Raw genomic sequence first — 24543 nt, 5'->3', positions numbered from 1 at the left:
TCTACATTAAAGATTACAAGAGTTGCAAAAAGCAACATAACAAAATGTATCAACAACTTTCGTCATGGCCACTGGTCTGAGAATAGTCTTGGACTACCAGTTTTCTCCCAAACCCATGAACTAAGATAACCAAGAGTCCAGGCTGACTGGATTTACCCTAAAGAACAGCATTGGAGTGACATGTCTACAGAATGATGACTTTCATCACAGTCATGGTGTTCTTTCAATAAATGACGTGCTTATTTGACTGAATCATTTTTACCCTGGTACAATTCAAATTCATTCTTATTTTCCATGTGTTGTTTCTTCAGAACCATTCCCGACCCGGGTTGTCAGAAGTTGAAGTGGCACAAACCTCCTCTCTCTGTCCTGGTGGTCAGGAAGATGTTCGATGAATCCATTATCATTCCATTCAAAGACCTCATTGTCTGGCTTATAGAGGTGAGACAAGTTTTCAAATATCAGAATATGACTGATCCAAAACCTGTTTTCAATAACTGACAATTTGCTTGGTTGTATTTTGTTGGCCTTCAGCAGGGATACTTCTAGGGTGGGGCCTTGTGCCCCTAGATTTGAAAAAAGGCCCACATTTTCAAATACATTGGGCCATTTTAACATTGAGCTGTATGGGCAGGTGTTGGTGTAGCTCTGGAATATTTGAAATTTTCACATAAAGGTCCCATGTCAGAAAGTTCAGAGAGTGAACCCTGCTTCTGCAAGGATGACTCTTAATGTTGTTACACAGACACTCACTGTGCTGACTGACTTGTTTCAGGAGAAGAACATGGTGGTGTACGTAGAAGAGAAGGTTCTGGAAGATACGAGTAAACTGTTCCGAACGGACAGCCAGGATCTTCTGTCCAAAATACAGACATTCAAAGAAGGTAAGTCACTGTACAAAAATCACATGATATGGTGATTTGTTTGGCATGCTCAGCAATAGAAACTGGCAGTTTTAGTCTACTAGTCCTTATAATGAGAACATAGAATAACCCTTAAAAATGAAAAATATTTACTGGTCCTTATCATACCTTAACTCTTGAGCAGTTTGGCAAGGACTACAGGACTAGTGCCAATTTCTAACGCTGCATGTTTCTTTGACGTATGGACCGCCTCCGTGGTCTAATGGTTGAGCGTCTGCCCAGAGAGCGGAAGGTCCGGGGTTTGATCCCCAGCCGCGTCATACCAAAAGACGTTAAAAGATGGTGCTTGTTGTTACCCTGTCTGGCGCTCGGCATTAAGGGGCTAAAACAAGGATTGGTCGGCTCGAAGTCAGTATACTGTGTCTGAGTGGGGTATTCATGTTAAAAAACTGCGGCATGGTATCTCAGTGTGCTAGCACTATAAATTGACATCAGTCCCGACTAGTACAAGCAGCCACACAAACACACACACGTACATGCACGTCACTATATAAGTGCAATCATCTTGGTCGTTATGTTAAACCCCATTTCACCTCACCTCAAATGATTCAAACAGCAGCGACAGTGATTGTGAAGTTTAACATTTAACTCTTTCCCATCTTGACAGTGTTTATGCTTCTGTCAGTGTAGTTCCCTGCTACATGTATACATGCCTAATAAGACAAGTGATGTTGCTTGTAGGTGAGGAAGATCTTACAGACAAGATCGACTTCATTGTGTGCCTCGGTGGTGATGGGACACTGCTCTATGCTTCGTCTTTATTTCAGGTAAGTTGATGATGATGTAGGGATCACAGCTAGCTGGGCACTGGCCTGGGTCTCTTTGCACAAAGTTATGTTAGTGCTACGATCATCAAAGTTTCATATTTTATTAGCTCCAGGAAGTGTTCGTGCTGCGATCGTTTTGTTGAACAGGACCCTGGGAAATAAGGGCAACATATTTGTAGCTTTTCATAGAATTGGTTAGTTTCAGCTTTAGCCTGTTGAATTGTTTTGACACTTCTTAGCCCTGCCTGCTGGATTTTGTTTTGTGCTGTAAAGAGGGTGGGTTATTTCAAGCAGTTGATTCAACAGGAGCATTGAGAGCTTTGAGGAAGGTAATATAGATTGAGCTGTACTGTAGAGAGCAGCTGTTCAGTGTCAGCATCTGTTGGTTGTGGGAGAAAGAAATGAACCATGATGTTGTGACATATGTGGACGGCAACAGCAGAACAAGGGAGATAACTCTTCAGTCCATGTCGTCAATGCCCAGGACTATCTGAAGAGTGAATCTCTCTCAATGCATTCATTACCAACCTGGTGAAGATACAGGTTGTAAGATACAAAATCCGTACGTCACACGTGTCAACATCCCAAATGTGAACAATAACTCTCCCTATTGATCTCTTGTGTAAAACACTGTGAGTAGATCACGGTTGTCTTTTCATTTTCGGGTGGTGACCTTGCCCTTTGTTTGAAGCTGTCACTGACATGCAAGCAGATTTGAGTTTGTTTATTTTTTCACGTCTTCAATATAGGGTGGTACAGTTAACAAAAACGTCTTTTGCGAACACTCTGATTTCCCTCTTCCTAAACGGTACAAGCAGGATATAAATTCGGCTGATAGCTCAAGGAAACCAAACCATTTAGAATACACAGCCGGGACCCCATCGGTGAGAGTGTTGGTCCGAGATTTAAAGTGTTGTGTTAATTGACTTTTTAAGTTTTCTTACAGTTGTCCTGCGCACTAACCGCAATGGGCTTGAATGACCATAGTTGCAACCGGTCTTCTGTTTGGTGTGTTTACAAATGAAAGTTGTTTTGTATTTACACTTCCTTACATATTTTACATGGTTAATAAATAAAATACCTCACTCATTCTAGTTTGATACAATTTTTTAAAACTCGCTTTCGCACTGTCACATACCTTAGAAAGTCCACTCATTTAAAACAAATGGTATCTAACGAGAATGAGTGTAGTATTCTCTATAAACCGATCTGAAGGGTGATTCTAAGAGATGTGAGACTCCCTCCCTCCCTCCTTCCTTCCTTCCTTCCATTTAGCTCACCTGCAGAAATGATTCTCAAGCTGTGGTTTCTAAAACCTATTCACAGAATTCCAACTGAACTTTAAACAAAGACACTATTGTTACTTCATTTGGTGAGCTACAGAGGTTTGTGACTTTATTTTTCAAATGTTATCTTTAATTGTCAGTTTATTTTTTCTTCCCCAAAATTGCGTACATCAAAGGGAAGACTTTGTAAATTTTCTTCCACATCATCAAGACAATGTTGAGGAATAATTACATGTGTTGTCTGTAAAGTACATGGAAACTTCATTGAAAGTGGACCGCAGTCGTGACTGTAGATAATTGGGCTTCCTGACTATGTCTCGTTTGCTCCAAGTTGGAATCCCCAAATGGTTATAATGTGCAGACATTTCTGGTGTCCCCCGTGATATTACTGGAATATTTCCTTTGATAGGCATTTAAAAGTTGGAGTACTAAGTAAGGATAAGAATTTATGGATGAACAACTTCTTGGATGAACAACGACGAGCGACGTTTCGGTGTAGGTTCTAACACCGTTATCAAGCAAATGACAGATGTTGTGAGCCTGTCTTGCTAGGGTTGAAACAATTCCTTTCTTGACTTGAGGTGGATGGTTGGAGGCATAGTGTATGTATTGATCTGTGTGAGTAGGTTGCCCATAAACAGTGGTCTGGAGTTTGTCGTTATTATCTTTCTGTACGAGCTTTCGATTGGTTTCTTCCTCCATGGTGAACTGCATTCGTGGGTTTTGGGAATTCAGGTGGTCCAGTAGAGTTCTGGGGTCACTTACTTGATAATGGTATTAGAATCTACACCGAAACGTCGCTCTTAATTGTAATAAACAAGTTGTTCATCCATAAATTCTTATCCTTGCTTACTTGAATATTACAAAATTCGGTGTAAGACCACACCCAACTCCATGGACAACAATCAAATCCATTCGAAAAGTTGATTTAAAATCCATTTGAAAAAAAGTAGTTGTAGTTGTCAGGATTTGGGTGAACATGGACTTCAGGTTGGCTTGTCTGTGCCTTATAAGTTCTGTTTGTGGAAATTACCTCCCCTTGATCTAACGAGACACCTGCCAATATGAAGTCGTACATGATGTGATTTAGTTATTATGATGTCGAGTGCTGTGTGTAGTGTGTGGTTGTCTCCCCAGCAAAGTGTTCCTCCTGTGATGGCCTTCAACATGGGATCCCTCGGCTTCCTCACTCCATTCCACTTCTGCAACTTCCAGGAACAAGTCACCAGTGTTTTACAAGGTAATTAAGATATGAAGACATAGTTTCTGAGTGATACGGAAAGAAGTCACCACTGTTTTACAAGGTATGATATATAGACATTGTTTCTGAGTGGTAGGGAAAGAAGTCAACAGTGTTTTACAAGGTACGATATATAGACATTGTTTCTGAGTGATAGGGAAAGAAGTCACCAGTGTTTTATAAGGTACGATATATAGACATTGTTTCTGAGTGATAGGGAAAGAAGTCACCAGTGTTTTACAAGGTACGACATATAGACATTGTTTGTGAGTGATCGGGAAAGAAGTCACCAGTGTTTTACAAGGTACGATATATAGACATTGTTTCTGAGTGATAGGGAAACAGGTCACTAGTGTTTTACAAGGTAATTAAGATATGAAGACATAGTTTCTGAGTGATAGGGAAAGAAGTCACCAGTGTTTTACAAGGTATGATATATAGACATTGTTTCTGAGTGATGGGAAAGAAGTCACCAGTGTTTTACAAGGTACGATATATAGACATTGTTTCTGAGTGATAAGGAAAGAAGTCACCAGTGTTTTACAAGGTACGATATATAGACATTGTTTGTGAGTGATAAGGAAAGAAGTCACCAGTGTTTTACAAGGTACGATATATAGACATTGTTTGTGAGTGATAGGGAAAGAAGTCACCAGTGTTTTACGAGGTACGATATATAGACATTGTTTCTGAGTGATAGGGAAAGAAGTCACTACTGTTTTTTCAAGGTATGATATATAGACATTGTTTCTGAGTGATCGGGAAAGAAGTCACCAGTGTTTTACAAGGTACGATATATAGACATTGTTTCTGAGTGATAGGGAAAGAAGTCACCAGTGTTTTACAAGGTACGATATATAGACATTGTTTGTGAGTGATAGGGAATGAAGTCACCAGTGTTTTACATGGTACGATATATAGACATTGTTTGTGAGTGATAGGGAAAGAAGTCACCAGTGTTTTACAAGGTACGATATATAGACATTGTTTGTGAGTGATAGGGAAAGAAGTCACCAGTGTTTCACAAGGTACGATATATAGACATTGTTTGTGAGTGATAGGGAAAGAAGTCACCAGTGTTTTACGAGGTACGATATATAGACATTGTTTCTGAAGGATAGGGAAAGAAGTCACCAGTGTTTTACAAGGTACAATATGCAGACATAGTTTCTGAGTGATAGGGAAAGAAGTCAACAGTGTTTTACAAGGTACAATATGCAGACATTGTTTCTGAGTGATAGGGAAAGAAGTCAACAGTGTTTTACAAGGTATGATATGCAGACATTGTTTCTGAGTGTTTGGGAAAGAAGTCACCAGTGTTTTACAAGGTAATTAAGATATGTAGACATTGTTTCTTGGTGATATGGAAACATTAACACAAATTGCTGAAATCTGACAGTACATATTGTTTTTTAGCATTCTCATATTACAAGCCAAGATAGAAACTACTTACTAGTGAAGATGCACACAGTTGGCACCAGTCATAAGCCGTGCTGCATTTTCACCTTTCATCTAGTTCTTGTAAAAATTATGATCACAAGTTACTTTGCGTAGAATCAAAACGCAAAGAGTTTACTTATGAATTTATTTTTGTATTTATTTAGCAAATTCATATGAATAAGGTTCAGATATTTACTATTGAAAAGAAAATTAGTTTAATATTTGTTGGAACTTCCCTTTATCATGTTTATAATTGTTAATCACGTCAATGAAGAATAGAAAATGGCTAAAGGAGGTTGATTGTTGACGCAGTATATATGATTGTTTTTATGCTGGGAGCCATATTTGATTTCCATTCTCAGTCATTCAGGAATCTCAATTTCAATATGGCAGCCATCTTTGATTTAATAAAAATATTCTTCTAAAATATTCTTCTCCAAAACGTAGAAGCCTGAAACTTGGAGGGTTAGATGGGCCGGTTTGTTTAAGACATCAAATTATGGCTGCCAGCATAAAACCATTCTGTGTCATTCAGGATGTGATGTTTTTGTTGTTTCAGGGGATGCTTCTCTGCTGTTGCGATACCGCCTCAAATGTGTTGTATGTAATCAGGGTTCCGAGTGCTCCAGAATACCTCATGTAAAAAATATAGACAAGAAATGTGGGACCGCCCATATATTAGTAAGTACATGTACCTATTGCCATCTGATTGATGACTGATGACTGAGTTTGTTCCGTATGAGTTTAGAGCCAGTTGGTTCTGATTGGCTGTTAATGATGCAGACCCCATACTGATTCTGTGTTAGAAAATGTCCCCATAGGCTGGTCGAAAGAGGTGACCAAATTAATTATCGTCATGGTACTTCAAAGACTTGTTACTCACAATATCGATCACTGCTTCGGCTGGCCTAGACATAGAGAATCTCCCCGAGTGTCTTTTGATATCAAATACATCAACGGGTGTTGATATATTTGATATCAAAAGACACTCCTTGGAGATTTTATTTTTCATCCAACATCATTCTTCCTACTTTTTCAGTTTGAAGACAGTAATATGCAGTGTTAAAAGTACTGCTCATAGCTTCAGTAGCAGAGCCATTAATGATGTCATTTGATTGTGACGTCATGGTAACCAATGACGTCACGATGGTCAGGAAAGCATTGTGATGCAATTTCATTGCAGCGATATCCACAATGTAGATATCGCTTGATCTCACACAAGCCATATCTTCTGTGAAAGCCAGTCTGGATGATAAATGATTATTTACAGCCCGGTATCATTTGGCTGCAATATTGCTGAGTGCGGTTTTCAACAACAAACAAACAAAAACAAACACAATGATACAGTGTTGATGGTGAAGTTTCTGTTTCAGGTGCTGAATGAAGTAGTGATAGACCGAGGGCCTTCCCCATACTTGTGCAATATAGACCTGTATATAGAGAGTCGACTTGTCACGTCAGTACAGGGGGACGGTGAGTGAGAATTATGACCATTATGACCACCTTGACCATCGTTGACAGTTGGACTTTCAGAACCCATGGCTTGACTGTTTGAATGTGTCCAAAACCAAACTCTGCGAATCCTGTTTCAGGCTTGATCATCTCCACGCCGACGGGCAGCACTGCGTATGCGGTGGCGGCAGGGGCATCCATGATCCATCCCAACGTCCCCTGCATCCTCATCACACCCATCTGCCCGCACTCACTCTCATTCAGGCCCGTTGTCGTCCCAGCCGGCGTGGAAATCAAAGTGAGTACAGTTATATGACTATTAGAAGGGTGATGGTCACCTGGAGGTATTGTGCAAACAGCCTGAAGTCTGGTTAGGGCTTTGTGAAAGTCCTTGGATATAGTCTGGTGAAGTCTTCTATTGGTCTTGTGTGAAGTGTAGTGATGGTCTGGTGAAGGTTTTGTGGAGGTCTGGTGATTTTTTTGTGAAGGTCTGGTGAAGTGTAGTGATGGTCTGGGGAAGTCTAGTTATGGCCAGTTGAAATCAACTGATGGTTTGGTGAGTCTAGTGATGGTCTTGTAAGGGCTTTGTGAAGGTCTAGGGATGGTCTTGTGAGGGCTTTGTGAAGGTCTAGGGATGGTCTTGTGAAGTCTAGTGATGGTCTTGTGAAGTCTAGTGATGGTCTGGTAAGTCTGGTGATGGTCTGGTGAGGGTTTTGTGAAAGTCTGGTGAAGTCTAGTTATGGCCAGATGAAGTCTACTGATGGTTTAGTGAGTCTAGTGATGGTCTTGTGAGGGCTTTGTGAAGGCCTAGGGATGGTCTTGTGAAGTCTAGTGATTGTCTTGTGAGGGTTTTGTGGAAGTCTACTGATGGTCTTGTGAGGGCTTTGTGAAGGTCTAGTGATTGTCCTGTGATGGTTTTGTGAATGTCATAAGATTGTCTGCAGTTGCAGTCAATTGACCCAGCATTATGTCTGTTGTGAGGTCATACAGTGGTCTTTTAAATGTCCAAATGAAGCTCTTGTGATGTTCATTGACGCAGTATTATGTCTGTGGAGATGGGCACAAGTTCTTGGATCATATGCGTCGTTGCTGTCATATGAAGAAACACATCACATCAACACCTTCAGATAAAGGGGGATAACTCCAGCCCAGAAAGTTATACTGTGATTAGAGTCGTAGGAAATTATCTCTTAAGGCTAGAAGTTTCTTATGACAAAATGTCTTCCGAGAATGTTTCAATAGTGCACTGACATCGCACAAGGCTTTCAGTGATTATTCATTTACATTCTCAACTCCGTAGGGAGTATTCTGGATTGCAGTTACAAAATGGTCCACTGCAACTTGTCGTTAAAGGCGACTGAATGGATCATGTGGTCAGGTGTCGTGACATGTTTTTTAGCTTTTCATCAAACCCAAATAGCATAATATCAACCACTGGATAGCCTGGTCCTGCCTTGATTATAACAGACTCCTGTCATAGAGCTGGAATATGGTAAAGAAACAAAACAAGTTGCAAATGTGAAAGTGAAATACAGTAATTGTCAGATCTAACTTGTCTTTAGAAATATCTTTATCTTCTTGTCCGTATGAACCTCCACATGCTTGTGTAGCGTATGTGTTTGCTTGTTCAGATCATGGTGTCTCCGGATGCGCGGAACAATGCCTGGGTGTCCTTTGATGGCCGGAACAGACAGGAAATACAGCAAGGAGACACGTGAGTAGAGGTTTAGATGTTGTCTATCGTAGGTTTCACTTTGTTTTAAAGTATGACCTGTAACAATGTGAAATGTTTAGTTGAAAGAACATTTATGAGTATTATCCACTAACTGTACCTCATTTGCCGGCTACGTATAACCACAGCGATGTACCCGATTCCCTCGGTGTGTAAACTGTATAACCATGTATACTATAACTTACTGCCCCTCACTTCTAGGCTACGTATCACCACGGCGATGTACCCAGTTCCCTCGGTGTGTGCCAAGGACCAAATAGACGATTGGTTTGATGGTCTCGCTGACTGTCTCCACTGGAACGTACGGCGGCAACAGAAGACGTTACCTTCATTACCCAGCACCACCAGTCTGGACTCCGTTATCTTGGACCCTGACAGTAACTGACCAAGGTGTTTGTGTAACGAGCCTACAAGTAAATTCTAGCAGGAAATATACGTCATAAATGTGCTTTTATAGACCCTGACTCACTGACCACGACACCGTGAGATTGGTGTTGTGTCAACTGTGTTCACTGCTGAAGATCATCTGAACTGTATAACTGACCACGTCAAGTGCAAGGTCAAGGCTGTGATTAACAAGACACCATGATTAGACAGCTTCTATGTACCTCCAGATTCATAAATGGTTATTTGGATTTGGCAGGAGGTGAAGATGTGTGAGATCAAGACTATCTAGGTGTGCAGGTGTCTGTGTGCACATGTGTCTGAATGTCTGGTATCTAAGTGTCAAGATGTGCTGGTATCTAGGTGTCCAGATGCCCTGGTATCTAGGCGTCCAGGTGTCTGTGTGCACATCTGTCTGAATGTCTGGTATCTAAGTGTCAAGATGTGCTGGTATCTAGGCGTCCAGGTGTCTGTGTGCACATCTGTCTGAATGTCTGGTATCTAAGTGTCAAGATGTGCTGGTATCTAGGCGTCCAGGTGTCTGTGTGCACATCTGTCTGAATGTCTGGTATCTTAGTGTCAAGATGTGCTGGTATCTAAGCATCCAGGTGTCTGTGTGCACATCTGTCTGAATGTCTGGTATCTAAGTGTCAAGATGTGCTGGCATCTAGGCATCCAGGTGTTTGTGTGCACATCTGTCTGAATGTCTGGTATCTAAGTGTCAAGATGTGCTGGTATCTAGGTGTCCAGATGCCCTGGTATCTAGAATCAAGATGCCCTGGTATCTAGGTGTCCAGATGCTATGGTATCTTGGTGTCTTGGTGTTCCGGTACTCAGTGTCCTGTCCTCAAAACTCGAGCTAGCTCATGTTTCCCTATAAGGAATACAATCACATCTGTTTTTGATAGAGATGAAACTTTGGAATGGAGTCATCTTTTATAATTCTATATGATCACATGACAGGTCTATGAGAAGGCAATATTGAGTTTTATACACAGGACTGGAGTGCAATAATACCAGCTTGATCGGGAAGGTGAGAGGGACAACTGGGTCACATTGACCTTTTCCATTGGCGCCGTTATCTGGTATATTAAATGTGTATACACAGTCTCATGCAAAGGGTGTGTTTCTGCTGTTGTATTGACACTGTGGTCAATTGGCATTTGTATATATGTCAGATATGTAGTTTAAAATGTTTTAAATGGCTGAGAAGGTGATGAAGGGAGATATCGTTATTCATTGTGTCTGTCTGGACAGAATGATTTAGTTTAATTATCCCGTTAATTGTTCATACATCATTAATATATATGTCAATAGCTTTGTGTTACTTGATGTTTCATAATTCTCTCGGCGAAGCAGTTTTGTTGTCATGGAAACAGATGATGTTATCCCTTTCCGGTGACCACTTAACATTCCTGAAAACTGTAATATTTCCAATAGCAAGGCACATTAATAATTTATTTTACTTAAAGAAAAAGACTGGACTACAGCTGCTTTTATACTTATACTGCATTGTTGAGTTTTAAGTGTTTTTATTACTGTATGGTGATATAGTAACTACCTGCCCAGTTTGGTAATGATCACCGCGGTATATCACGATGTGTGATTGTACTGGTTATAAAATTGTATGTGTGAATGAAGTTCACATGCCACTAGCACGATGTCATACAAGCACATCACAAGGTTACTAAAAGTTTAGTACGATGTTAAGTAGAAATGTGATTTCTGAATTATACTGATGTTGGCACGATATAGACTAGTTTCGTACGAGTTGAGTACGCGATACTTACAACCTTATCACGACATTAACACGATCTCTATGAGTTTATCACGATGTCAACACGACTAAACTGCAACCAGAATAAGACCGCATGTTGCGGCTGCCATCTTGTCAAGTCAAGTCCGCTGCAAGGACACCTTGCTGTAGGAGCTGACATGAGAGACCAGGACAGGGTTCTAGAACTTCCCTCTGGTGGACCCGCATAGAGAGTCCTTACCCTTCTCCCTGAGTCCTGAGGGACTGTGTCTGGACCTGGACCTGGACCTGGTCCTAGTTCTGTTGGTGTGGTTGTGCGTAATCTCCAAACTGGGGTGGGTGATGCAACCCACACAGTCATCCCACCGTGACTATATCGTAGCGGACTTGGATAAGCTCGTATTCAACACTTGATTATCGTAGTGAACTCTAGGTTCACCGTAGCTAACTTGAATTATGCACGTTTCCCATATCATACTCGTTTGCTCTTCCCCATGAAAATTATAATGTGTTGTGCTCTCATGAATCAAACTCACTTTGTGTCTATCGTGAAGACCTACTCATATGGTGTCTATCATGAAAAAGTCGTGTTTATGTCAGGTCAATTACAGCACGATGTCGCTACGAGTGTGGTATGACATACACAAGCTTCCTTCGAACATTACCGAGGACAACACATATATAACACGAGCAAGGCATGATGTCACATGATCCAACCACAATTGTGATCACGAGCACATAAGGAGTGAAGTTCGAGTATATTACGAGCTGATGTAACGATTGCTCATGCGAGCTTAACATTGTGAAATGTCCCAGCCTAAATCGCGAGAGGTGACAGGCAGCATAACATATAAGAAATGAATTCAAGCAAACATGCAGTTTTAAGTGGTTCTTTAAATGACGATGTGAGGAGTTACCTCCCTTCAAATATCAATCAACTGGTAGGTGAAAATGGTAGTTACGAAAATACTTTGCAGGAAAAATATGAAAAGTATTTTTAATTGTTCAATTATGATTGTTTATCTATACAGCAAGTAATGCAAACCCTGGAAATACACAAAGAAAGTATGTCCATGTTGTAAATTGAAAACCAAAACAGGAGAGTAATTTATTTAATCACCTCCACATTGTGTCTTTACCGTGCACCTGCTGTTGTTAATCATATATGTGTGTTGTATGTTTCACCAGCTGAGAAATTTATATGTGTTAAAGTTAAAAGAAATGCCGAGACATTAAGCCAAGAGCAGAATCTTTTTGCAATACTAATATGAACATTGTCACTCGCTGTTTTCCAATGAGTTTTTTTTATCAGACCATAGGTTTCCAATCACATGATCAGTCTTCCTGCATTCTGCGTGAAACGTTTCTCTATGCTATCCACATGTACAGGCATATAGGTAGTTTCTGTAACCCACGGCTTCTAAATTAACCTGTTAAATAAAGAGTAGTCAGCAGACATCTTTAACAAATACTTGTAGTTGTAAGACCAGTAGTAGCAAATGGGCAGATAACTCTAATTACCCCTAGCTAGCCATGTGCTTGGCATCTGTATTTCTCGACTTGAGACTAAAGTAAGGCATTCTAATCAGCAGCTGAAGTTGTTAACATTCAAAAACCTAAACCTTTGTGGCGTCAAAAATTGAAATCCCAACTTGTGGAATTGTGGTGTTTACTGACAGTCAGTCCTCCAGAAACATCAATCACTTGATTTTATTAAATAATACTTATTACATATGTGCTCAAAAGATAACTCTATGTAAGCCCATTTCCACTGCTGTCATATTGTTGTTATAATGCTAAAAGTGGTGTAAAACCTACTCTCGTAATAAACTCAATATGGATGCAAACATTAATCATAAGGCAAGTTATTCTAGTCACTGGATTAATGTAATATCGTCATTTAATATTGTATCTCTATGAAATGATGACATATGGTGTCTAATCTCTGCGTGGACCAGGTCCACGGTCCATCATGAACTATTCCTTTAGCATGCAATTAATGGCAACAATTCTCATATTGATGTTCTATTTCAAGTGAATTGTCATGTGCACAGGTTGTCTAATAGGACCCCTTTGTGGCCATTGGCCTGTCCGCACCATATCCGTGTTCACTGTAAACGTCCTGTGTCATTTGAATGATTCTTCAACAGTAATCTCTGATATAACTAAGATATTGTTCAAAGCAGCGTTTAACCCGACTCACTCACTCGTTTACCCTTGCCACCATTGTCATCTATCCAACTGTCCGTGTGAAACTGAGTACACTGCCAATGTGTCATGTTGAGGGAATGGTGTGTTCGTTATTACACAGGCTCATTGGTAAGGGGATATTGTAGGGAAATGTATCCGTCAGTGTTACAACAGTACTGCAAGAGTTAACACTTGCGATTATATACCCGATACCTTTACCATCCAACACTGTGTCTGACGTAGCTGTCTGCCTTTTGTCCCGTGGATGGCAACATTTCTTCTTCAATTAATTCTTACCTGTCCAACTGTCCTGTAGAAATGATCAGTTATTCATATTCATACTGATGTTTGTAATATATAAATCATGTTTTGAATTGATTAATATACAATGTCAACACGTGTTTGTATTTTTATGAAATATTTTATTTATCAAGAGAAACAATAAAAGACTACACAATAACCAACTCTTAGTTGTGATATTTGTGATGCAAAGTCAGTGTACATTACGTAGAGGCTACAGAGACAGCTGAGTATGGGAGGGCTAGTTATCATAGACTAAAAGTAACTAGGAAGGGTTCTGCTTTACATGTAACAACAGAAGCAGTCCATTTCCCACCATTTCCTGAATAGCCAGAAATGGGGTCACAGCACACTCAATGATCCAGTATATTATATCTCCATTCTGTATATACCTGCGTCTTCCTGCATCTCTTACTCGACAATAAATGTCACATGAGAGGTATTTGGTCGGATGTCTAATTTCATCTTTGTGCCATTCAAATTGGTCTCAGGATGAACATTTATCAGCAAATGGGTGCAGGGTATATATCATTATAGAATGGAGATATACAGTGGATAAGTGACAAATGGTGTGGGGGGGCTAACAGAAGGTCCCCATAGATACATACATGTAGCTGTAGAAATGTTTTGTCCAGTCTGACCAATCAGTACAACTTAGTCCTCAGCCTCCAGCTGTCCTAATAACATTTGGTAAGCACGTCTGGTTTAATGACATCTCTTCTGGATTTTGCACGAAATACATTCTTAAAGCAGTACAACTTGGCAACAGCGTCCTTTATTACAAAGGTGTAAGGACTTTCGTTTGAATTACATCATTTCTAGTTGGTTAAGACAACAACAATAAAGTGCAACTAGGAAAATGACAACTCAATGTCTCCAGCTACCTTAATAAGAAAGTCATAAGTACTGGTTTAAGTACATCATTTCCCTTTGGAGAATACAACAATCCAGTGCAACTAAAAAATTGAAACATACATGCCTCTGGCTACTTTAATAAGAAAGTTATAAGATCTGGTTTAATTACATCACTTCCCTTTGGGGAAATACAACCATCCAGTGCAACTAGAAAATTGAATCATGCATGCCTCTAGCTACCTTAATAAGAAAGCTACATGAAGGGCACAATAGCAAGAAATGAAACTCATCTTCTATTAGGCCAAATTAACATAGTTTGCAAAATCTTTCTTTTCGAGGGATGTTAAGTTTTCTACCAGTTTCTATTTCCCGCCAGTGTGCACTGCACCAAACCTTGACATACATGATCGGAATTTACTTACGGTTACACAATACAACTACCGGTAATCTTTACACTTCAACGTTAACATAAAATGAGAATAGAAGGACATTTGAGAATAACATAAACTTCAGTGCCATATTTGTTGAATTGTCTTTCAAATGTTGCAATAACATCAAAGTAAATACCTGTGCATACCAAACATGACCGAATCCGAGAGAAAATAACGTTGTTCTGATATTAGTAACGCAATTCTTCTTTCCTTGACTATTGTATAAATAGAACATATAAACAGGTAAGCTGGTACCCGGCATACACATTAAACGAAGCCAATATATAACAGCTCTCATCATTGCATTTATATGTAAAAAGAATCTGCCACATTCACCTAATACCGCACCACTTGATGTACATTGTTAAACATTCAGTAACCATTTACACGCATATAAATGAACTTTCTCAACTTCCATTTTATGGAATGCCCATATTCTGACCCATACAGTAACATAAGTGATATCTTGAGTCAAACAATCTGAAAGGAAATTTTGGAAAATAATGGTATAAACAATTAATGCTTTTTAATAGGTTGATTAGTACCATTTTAGCTTGAACTGCTATGTTGCTTAAGGCTTGTGTCCTGCTGCTAAAAACAAACCTAAATATGTATACCCTTGTATGACTTCCACAAGTTGTCCATTCAGATACCATTTTTCACTTTTATTCAGCCGCCCACCTTTAGGAAAAACTACAACTTTAGTTTTCTCCATACTAACTGACATACTCTCCAGTCCACACAATAATTATCTAAGATCTTCTGTAATCCCCTAATAGTGCCTGAAATTAAAATCAAATCATCTGCAACGAGCAATAATAAAACGTGCATAATATCAGGATGTAACTGTACTCCAGACAACTGCTCCTGTTCTATTGTGTGTACAATTTCATTGGTGAATTAATGCAATAAGAAGGGGCTTAAAAGGCAACGTTGTCTAACACCTAAATTACGTTGAAATTTGTTTGACAACAGGTTATTACTTCTGACACATGACTTAACATTACTATTAATTGACTTTAACATTTTGGACATGTTAGAGCTGACACCATGCTTCAAATACTTTCCACAAATTAAAACGAGTCCAACATGTCTGTCACACAAAGCCCAGTGTGTGACATCAGTAACCAACACACACCTGTCCGTCACACAAAGCCCTGTGTCTACTGTCTGTAAACTTTGCAAAAAGTTATACATTTCAAAACAATGAGTGAATAATTTAAGCAGATGATAAAATGTATATTTAGATGACTGCCAAGGGAGGAATAATGTCTAGGCGCTACAAACAGTGTCAAGTGAGTGATTACCACTTCAATTCATAGGGCATGCACAGAAAATATCATTAATGTTAGCAATTAAAAATGTACATAGGTCATGACACTCAAATGTATAGGCCAATACATTCTTGTTCCTCATCCTAATGAACGACACATATCTTCTTCATGATTTCATGACGTGTTTTACTGTATTCCAAGACAAAAATACACGCTGACCCAACATACACGTCAATCATAACTTTGAATTTTTTCGTGTTTAATCCACGGAAACGGGAACTATCAATTTATATGATAATCAATAAAAGACAAGCTACATAAAATGCAAACACTCCAAATCTTGAACAGATACATCTCCAACGGTAGATTTGCATATGCCGGTATATCCGAATGTCCTGTGGTTAATCATGTTAACACTATTGATGATAAGTTGTCTTTGTTCATTGCTGTATATGTAAAATTGTAATATTATCATAAAATAGAAATTGAAAAGATTATATACAAAATTAGCATCTGACAGAAAAAATAACCGTGGTAAACCCCTTTCCAAAACCATACGTACAATCTGCCATAAACAGCCTATTCTCCGATTCCGACTATATACCTTTAGCAGGTGCTTCTGAAACACTATCAAATAGTGGTAAGACCACATGTCGCTGCTATTTATCATCTCACAGTGTTGCCAATATAGTATATACAGTTATGACAAGTGTTAATATATTTGATAAATCATTGGAGTCATAGACATGTCATTATGATCTCACATATTTTATTAATTTAGTCGTAAATGTTAAATTGTCTGATGCAGATTTCGTCAAGAAGGATTTTCCATATTGTGTTGATTGGTATCAGTAAATTTCTCACTGTGCTGGTCACTGACAATTGTGATATGCCCGCTCTCATCGTGGGTAAGCCAAGCAATCATTGGAATGTGAGTAACAAGCATGAGTGGGGCTGTTGTCCGGGGTAGGGGAGGTTCAGCAGTTATCTCCCTTGCAGGGAGAGTAAAATGAGTGACTGGTGGACTCTTGACGGTTTCTGGGAAGAGCAACTTGCTCCCTGTATTCATGCAGTCAGTGTATCATCAATTGTACATGTTCTTGTCTTTGGTTAAACAATTTCATAGCTCAGTACTTCCACTCTCGGCACTATGGTCAAGGAGCACTTGCAGTATCTTACTATTTCCCCCGGGTATTTTTGCTAGTTGTAGTGAAGTGAGGCCATTATTGTTTTGTGTAGATATATTTGCACCATTTTCTAGGAGTAGTTTCACTGTGTCACAATTTCTTCTCTCTACTGCCAGGTGAAGAGGAGTATCACCATCTTTATCTTGAGCAGATACTCCACTCCCTTGTCTAGGAATAGTTTCACTGTCTCACTACTTTCACTCTCTACTGCCAGGTGTAGAGGAGTCTTATGATATCCATCTTGTGTAGATACATCAGCCCCCTGGTCTAGGAGTAGTTTCACTATCTCACTACTTCCACTCTTTGCTGCCAGGTGTAGAGGAGCATCACCATTTCTATCTTTTGTAGATACATGAGCCCCCTGGGCTAGGAATAGTTTCACTGTCTCACTACTTCCACTCGTTGCTGCCAGGTGTAGGGGAGTCTTATGATATCCATCTTGTGCAGATACATCAGCCCATGGTCTAGGAGTAGTTTCACTGTCTCACTACTTCCACTCTTTGCTGCCAGGTGTAGGGGAGCATCACCATTTCTATCTTTTGTAGATACATCAGCCCCCTGGGCTAGGAGTAGTTTCACTGTCTCACTACTTCCACTCTTTGCTGCCAGGTGTAGGGGAGTCTTACTATCTTTATCTTGTGTAGATACATCAGCCCCCTTGTCTAGGAAAAGTTTCACTGTCTCACTACTTCCACTCGTTGCTGCCACGTGTACAGGAGTCTTACCATCTTGATCTTGTGTAGATACATCAGCCACCTTGTCTAGGCGTATTTTCACTGTCTCACTACTTCCACTCCCAACTGCGAAGTGTAGAGGAGTCGCACTACCTATATGTCTTGCTACTTCGACTCTTGGCTGCAAGGTGTTGAGGAGTCTTACGATATCCATCTTGTGTAGATACATCAGCCCCCTTGTCTAGGAGTAGTTTCAGTGTCTCACTACTTCCACTCCCTTCTGCCAGGTGTAGAGGATTCTTACCATGTATATCTCGTGTAGATACATCCGCCCCCTTGTTTAGGAGTAGTTTCACCGTCTCACTACTTCCACTCTCTACTGCCAGGTGAAGAGGAGTCTTACCATCTTTATCTTGTGTAGATACATCAGCCCCCTTGTCTAGGAGTAGTTTCACTGTCTCGCTTCTTACACTTGTTGCTGCCAGGTGTAGAGGAGTCTTACTTTCTTTATCTTGTGTAGATACATCAGCCCCCTTGTCTAGGAGTAGTTTCACTGTCTCACTACTTCCATACATTGCTGCCAGGTGTAGAGGAGTCTTACCACTTATATCTTGTGTAGATAGATCAGCCCCCTTGTCTAGGAGTAGTTTAACTGTCTCACTACTTCCATACATTGCTGCCAGGTGTAGAAGAGTCTTACCATATACATCTTGTGTAGATACATCAGCCCCCCTCTCTAGGAGTAGTTTCACCGTCTCACTACTTCCACTCTCTACTGCCAGGTGTAGAGGAGTCTTACGAAATATATCTTGTGTAGATAAATCAGCCCCCTTGTTTAGGAGTAGTTTCACCGTCTCACTACTTCCAATCTTTGCTGCCATGTATATCGGAGTCATACGATATACATCTTGTGCAGATACATCAGCCCCCTTGTCTAGGAGTAGTTTAACTGTCTCACTTCTTCCACTCTTTGCTGCCATGTATAGAGGAGTCTTACTTTCTTTATCTTGTGTAGATACATCAGCCCCCTTGTCTAGGAGTAATTTCACCGTCTCACTACTTCCACTCATTGCTGCCATGTATAGAGGAGTCCTACGATATCCATCTTGTGCAGATACATCAGCCCCCTTGTCTAGGAGTAGTTTAACTGTCTCACTTCTTCCACTCTTTGCTGCCAGGTGTAGAGGAGCCTTACCATCATCATCTTGTGTAGATACATCAGCCCCCCTCTCTAGGAGTAGTTTCACCGTCTCACTACTTCCACTCTCTACTGCCAGGTGTAGAGGAGTCTTACGAAATATATCTTGTGTAGATACATCAGCCCCCTTGTTTAGGAGTAGTTTCACTGTCTCACTACTTCCACTCTCTACTGCCAGGTGTAGAGGAGTAGCACGCTGTTTATCTTGTGTAGATACATTAGCCACCTTGTCTAGGAGTAATTTTACTGTCTCGCTACTTCCACTCGTTGCTGCCAGGTGTAGTGGAGTAGCACCATGTTTATCGTGTGTAGATACATCAGCCCCCTTGTTTAGGAGTAGTTTCACTACTTCCAATCTTTGCTGCCATGTATATCGGAGTCCTACGATATACATCTTGTGCAGATACATCAGCCCCCTTGTCTAGGAGTAGTTTAACTGTCTCACTTCTTCCACTCTTTGCTGCCATGTATAGAGGAGTCTTACTTTCTTTATCTTGTGTAGATACATCATCCCCCTTGTCTAGGAGTAATTTCACCGTCTCACTACTTCCACTCATTGCTGCCATGTATAGAGGAGTCCTACGATATCCATCTTGTGCAGATACATCAGCCCCCTTGTCTAGGAGTAGTTTAACTGTCTCACTTCTTCCACTCTTTGCTGCCAGGTGTAGAGGAGCCTTACCATCATCATCTTGTGTAGATACATCAGCCCCCCTCTCTAGGAGTAGTTTCACCGTCTCACTACTTCCACTCTCTACTGCCAGGTGTAGAGGAGTCTTACGAAATATATCTTGTGTAGATACATCAGCCCCCTTGTTTAGGAGTAGTTTCACCGTCTCACTACTTCCAATCTTTGCTGCCATGTATATCGGAGTCCTACCATATACATCTTGTGCAGATACATCAGCCCCCTTGTCTAGGAGTAGTTTAACTGTCTCACTTCTTCCACTCTTTGCTGCCATGTATAGAGGAGTCTTACTTTCTTTATCTTGTGTAGATACATCAGCCCCCTTGTCTAGGAGTAATTTCACCGTCTCACTACTTCCACTCATTGCTGCCATGTATAGAGGAGTCCTACGATATCCATCTTGTGCAGATACATCAGCCCCCTTGTCTAGGAGTAGTTTAACTGTCTCACTTCTTCCACTCTTTGCTGCCAGGTGTAGAGGAGCCTTACCATCATCATCTTGTGTAGATACATCAGCCCCCCTCTCTAGGAGTAGTTTCACCGTCTCACTACTTCCACACTCTACTGCCAGGTGTAGAGGAGTCTTACGAAATATATCTTGTGTAGATACATCAGCCCCCTTGTTTAGGAGTAGTTTCACTGTCTCACTACTTCCTCTTGGTGCTGCCATGTGTAGAGGAGCATCACCATTTCTATCTTTTGTAGATACATGAGCCCCCTGGGCTAGGAGTAGTTTCACTGTCTCACTACTTCCACTCGTTGCTGCCAGGTGTAAGGGAGTCTTACTATCTTTATCTTGTGTAGATACATCAGCCCCATGGTCTAGGAGTAGTTTCACTGTCTCACTACTTCCTCTTGGTGCTGCCATGTGTAGGGGAGTCTTACCATCATCATCCTGTGTAGATACATCAGCCCCTTTGTCTAGAAGTAGTTTCACTGTCTCACTACTTCCACTTTCTGCTGCTAGGTGTATGGGACTACGTCCTAATTTATTCACCCATTGTGTGCAATTTGGATCCAATGGAAGATGCGGGACATGTTGTTCTTCTAAGAACATTTTTGTGTAGTGAATGTTTTCTGTCTGAACTGCCAGATGCAGGAGTGTATTACCATCTACATCAGTGATACCTTGAAGAGGGGGGTTGGCAGGTATCAAAGCAATCAACATGTGTAAGATTTCACACATTGTGATGGGATTTTGACAAGTGTTTAGTAAACTGCTTGACCACTTCCTGCTTGAAAACTGTAATATGTTCTGACACAATGACACAATATTCTTATCTCCTTTAATATGGTGTAGTATATATTCCACTAAGTACTTATTTCCAACTAACACAGTGACAAGGAGTACATTGTGCGGTTGTGGTATATCTCTAGCATTGAATTTCTGTGTCAAACGTTCCTTGATAGCTTGATCAATTGCTGGTGAAACACACAGTGCTAGGAAACAATCAGATGGAAGTGTCTTACACTTATCTAGCAGCTCTCGCACTAGCTGGTTATCCTGGATATACAGAGCAGGTGCCAGCAGTTCGATTGCATCAACTTCTTTGCACACATCAGACAGTATGTCATTCAGGAGTAGCGTCAACCTCTGTAAAATGACATCAGAGATAAGGGAAGTATAGTGGAAAAGGGTAAGTGACTTAAAATGACAATATCCATGTCTCAAAATAGAGGGACCGGAGACGGTGACATCTTTCGTCTCATGTTTTGTCTGTATAACTTTAGTTAACATGTTTGTTTCCCGCCATCTTTTAGTCAGAAGCTTCACAAATTCCTCATGACGTAGTGAAGGATGATCCAGTATGACACTGTAACTTTCTGACAGAAGATGATCCGTGATGCGGTCAGCTAACACATGGAAACTTTCTGGGGGTAGGATAACAACTGTCTCATTCTTGTTCATCTGATGTGTGTGCATCAATTCCACCAACATCTTTGGTGGGCAATGCTTCATGGCAATTTCAGGTTCCTGTTTGGAAATACTGATAAATGCAACCTCATGTATAGATTGATGCTGGAACTGGTAGCCGTTTCTTGTTTTGACTAAGTACACCCCAAGGAAATCCTTTATCTTTGACTTAATGCTTGCAGCTGTGATATCAAAATGCTTGTTACAACATTCTTTTAGGTCTTCAGCCAAGGGCTTCAGTTCTGTTTTATATGTATTGAGTTTCAGATGGTCTGAACTGAGGCAGCCATCTTTCATCAAAATGAGAAGGAGCACAAGGTAACCCATGCCATCATTTTCATGCATTCTATCAATTTCCTCCAGGACGAATTCCTGGGGCTTTCTGAAGAACTCCACACCCTTTGCTTGTGCTTCCTTGCTTGATGCAAAGAACGTGCAACACTGGGGAAACCCGAGGACAGTCTGCATTCCAACAATTGTCTCACGTTGATAATGTGAAAAGCATTTATCTCCACATATCTTTTCTACCATTTGAAGTTTTTCTTCCCGTGTGAGATCATATTTTTCTTCATCTAGAACCATGCACTGAATAGTTTTCATGAGCTGGTACTTCCCTATTTTTTCATCACACTGTGAACATATTTCAGGTCTGGAGGTAATGACAAGCCATACATGACCTGATACCACGTTTTGCCAAATTCGGTCAAACAGCTGGACCCAGCTATCTACATATGAGTCAACCAGACTACTTGATCCAAATATATTATCGATTAACACCACATACTTCTTCTGTCCAGCAACATTGTCCCTATCGTGGTTCTCGTGATTTACCTTAGGAATCAGATTCCAGTCATTCCATGATGAAAGCACGATTGGCAGCCGGCGTTTTTCTCTTGATATTCTTGCTAAAATCTTGCGACCAAGTGTTGATTTCCCAGAGCCTGACTTTCCTTTAATGAAGACAGATCCCTTCTGTTGTATTAGTATGTATGCAGACATCTCTGCTTTTGTAGATACATGCTTTCTTGAATCCTCCTGAATGGTGAGATTCCTTGCATCACCTGCAGTAAAATGTCAGTGCCAGTATTCAAATAGTTCTTGTCTAATATTGAGAATGAAAGTAGTGAAACATATATGTAACAACTCTCACATTTCAGCCAAGTTTCTGCAACAATGAATGGCATTGTATGAATTATTTAAAAGTTGCAGCATACAACATTTGTAACTCACTTAGAAATATTTTGATGCCTAACGCTGTATAATATCATTTTTTTGAGAAACAACAAAGTATCTAATTTGATAACATTTAACCACATAATGGTGAGAAAACATAAATACAAAGTACCATTGTGGTATAATATGCCTTTTCAGAGAAAGGTGGTACATTGCATACAAAACCAGCAACACAATATGTCAACTCTCTTAGATTGTAATATGAACTTTTAGTTTAAATTGTATATTGAAGTCCAATCTCACACAATGCACTTCTCCTTTGATCCTATGTGGAAACGTGCTTGAACAATGTTTCCAGGTTCTAAAACAAAACATTCACCCGAACACAACCCAGCATCCGTATGGTGACGACCAACGACATAGTCAATTTCCTGGTCCTTGCATGGTAACCTTCTATGATCTGACAACATGTATCTCTGTGGCAAATCATTATCTTTCGTAGAGCTATCAGACTCTGAACTGAGATGCGGGGATGGTCAGGTGTGCATATCACGTGTGAGATAAATATATAAATATACAATCTATACTAAAATTTCCAAACTATTAAGCTTATCCCATCTCGCGCTATGCATTTATCCTATGGTTGGACGGTTGGACGGGTGGACCGCACATCCCCTAGCCTGTATAGACTACAACCAGGAGATACATGAGGAAAGACATGAACTCGTGAGCGGGAAAACACACAATCAACCATTGCTACGATCGCTAACGAAACGGCATGAGATTGGGGATACATGCCAAACGTGTTTAGACGTATGTCATTGTTCATATAATTCGATCGCGTAGCTGTAACCTCACTGGCAAACGAGCCAACGACTTAAAATCCACCCTGGGCCGTTATCGATTCATCAAACAGGTCGCACATCAACCCTACGTCACAAATATTCAAGGCAGATGTGAGCAGAATAAAGGTCTTGGACACCGTTCTCCTTTTAGGAATGGCCGCACCTTGCCGCAAATTCGAAGTTGAAGTTTCTCTTTCCGGGAAAAGACAAACATTACAAAAACACACAACACACAGCACCAAAGCTAATATTTACAGATTTAATATGCATATACATTCGTAAGCAAGAGGTCAGGATCAAGCTCATGTGATGTCTCTATCTGCTTTGGTTGGGATGTGACAGTAACTGTTGTTACACCAAAACCAGAGGATTGAACTTGTGGATACCCTCGACGTCAGTGACAGAAATGTTCCAGAGGTAATGTCAGGCAAAAGCTGTATCAGATTTCCAGAACCACCCTTCCATGAGGGTGTAATTGCTGTGTTAAGGCCATGGTGGAAGCAACTGCTCGACTCTCATGTGAGTTGGACGTTTCCAGTGAAGCCAACCCAGCTAATGTATAGGCCTGGAGTTTGATGGAACAAAGCCAAAAAGAGATCATGGTACGGGACATTACCACAGCGAAATGAAGCGTCTCTTCGGGTCTCTCCATCCGCCTAGCTCCGGAATGTTTAAACTGGATCATGGAGACATCCAAAGCATGTATCTTGCTAACGCAAGCTGCAGTAGCCAAGACCAAGATGAAGACAGTCTGTGTGATCTGTTCAAACTCTTTGTCAGTCAGTGACACATAATCACTCGATGTCAGACTTTCAAGGAGGCCGAAATCCCAA

The 24543-nt window shown here is 40.5% G+C and overlaps 2 protein-coding genes across 5 annotated transcripts in view; one reads left to right on the top strand and one right to left on the bottom strand.

The window, feature by feature from the left end:
• LOC139471163 (NAD kinase-like) overlaps positions 1 to 9580 on the top strand; it is a 50654-nt gene extending 41074 nt beyond the window's left edge. For 3 of the 4 annotated variants that reach the window (XM_071253436.1, XM_071253439.1, XM_071253437.1), the window contains 9 exons: positions 312 to 441; positions 776 to 884; positions 1605 to 1690; positions 4114 to 4216; positions 6216 to 6337; positions 7030 to 7129; positions 7249 to 7406; positions 8740 to 8822; positions 9042 to 9580. In XM_071253436.1, the coding sequence (XP_071109537.1) occupies positions 312 to 441; positions 776 to 884; positions 1605 to 1690; positions 4114 to 4216; positions 6216 to 6337; positions 7030 to 7129; positions 7249 to 7406; positions 8740 to 8822; positions 9042 to 9225 (1075 nt within the window). In that variant the 3' untranslated portion in view covers positions 9226 to 9580. The remainder of the gene's footprint in view (positions 1 to 311; positions 442 to 775; positions 885 to 1604; positions 1691 to 4113; positions 4217 to 6215; positions 6338 to 7029; positions 7130 to 7248; positions 7407 to 8739; positions 8823 to 9041) is intronic. The other variant, XM_071253438.1, reaches the window with a different exon arrangement.
• An 8015-nt stretch (positions 9581 to 17595) lies between these two features.
• The window catches only part of LOC139471484 (uncharacterized), a 31663-nt gene continuing 24715 nt past the window's right edge, over positions 17596 to 24543 (bottom strand). Inside the window, exons 8-10 of the mRNA XM_071253840.1 lie at positions 19497 to 22753; positions 18218 to 19414; positions 17596 to 17973 (exon numbers count right to left, since the gene is read on the bottom strand). Coding sequence (XP_071109941.1) covers positions 17596 to 17973; positions 18218 to 19414; positions 19497 to 22753 — 4832 coding nt within the window. The remainder of the gene's footprint in view (positions 17974 to 18217; positions 19415 to 19496; positions 22754 to 24543) is intronic.

This window comes from Haliotis cracherodii, unplaced genomic scaffold, assembly GCF_022045235.1.
Source record: "Haliotis cracherodii isolate W230 unplaced genomic scaffold, xgHalCrac1.p SCAF_22, whole genome shotgun sequence".
Lineage (NCBI taxonomy): Eukaryota > Metazoa > Mollusca > Gastropoda > Lepetellida > Haliotidae > Haliotis > Haliotis cracherodii.
This window is presented reverse-complemented; position numbering and strand designations above follow the sequence as displayed.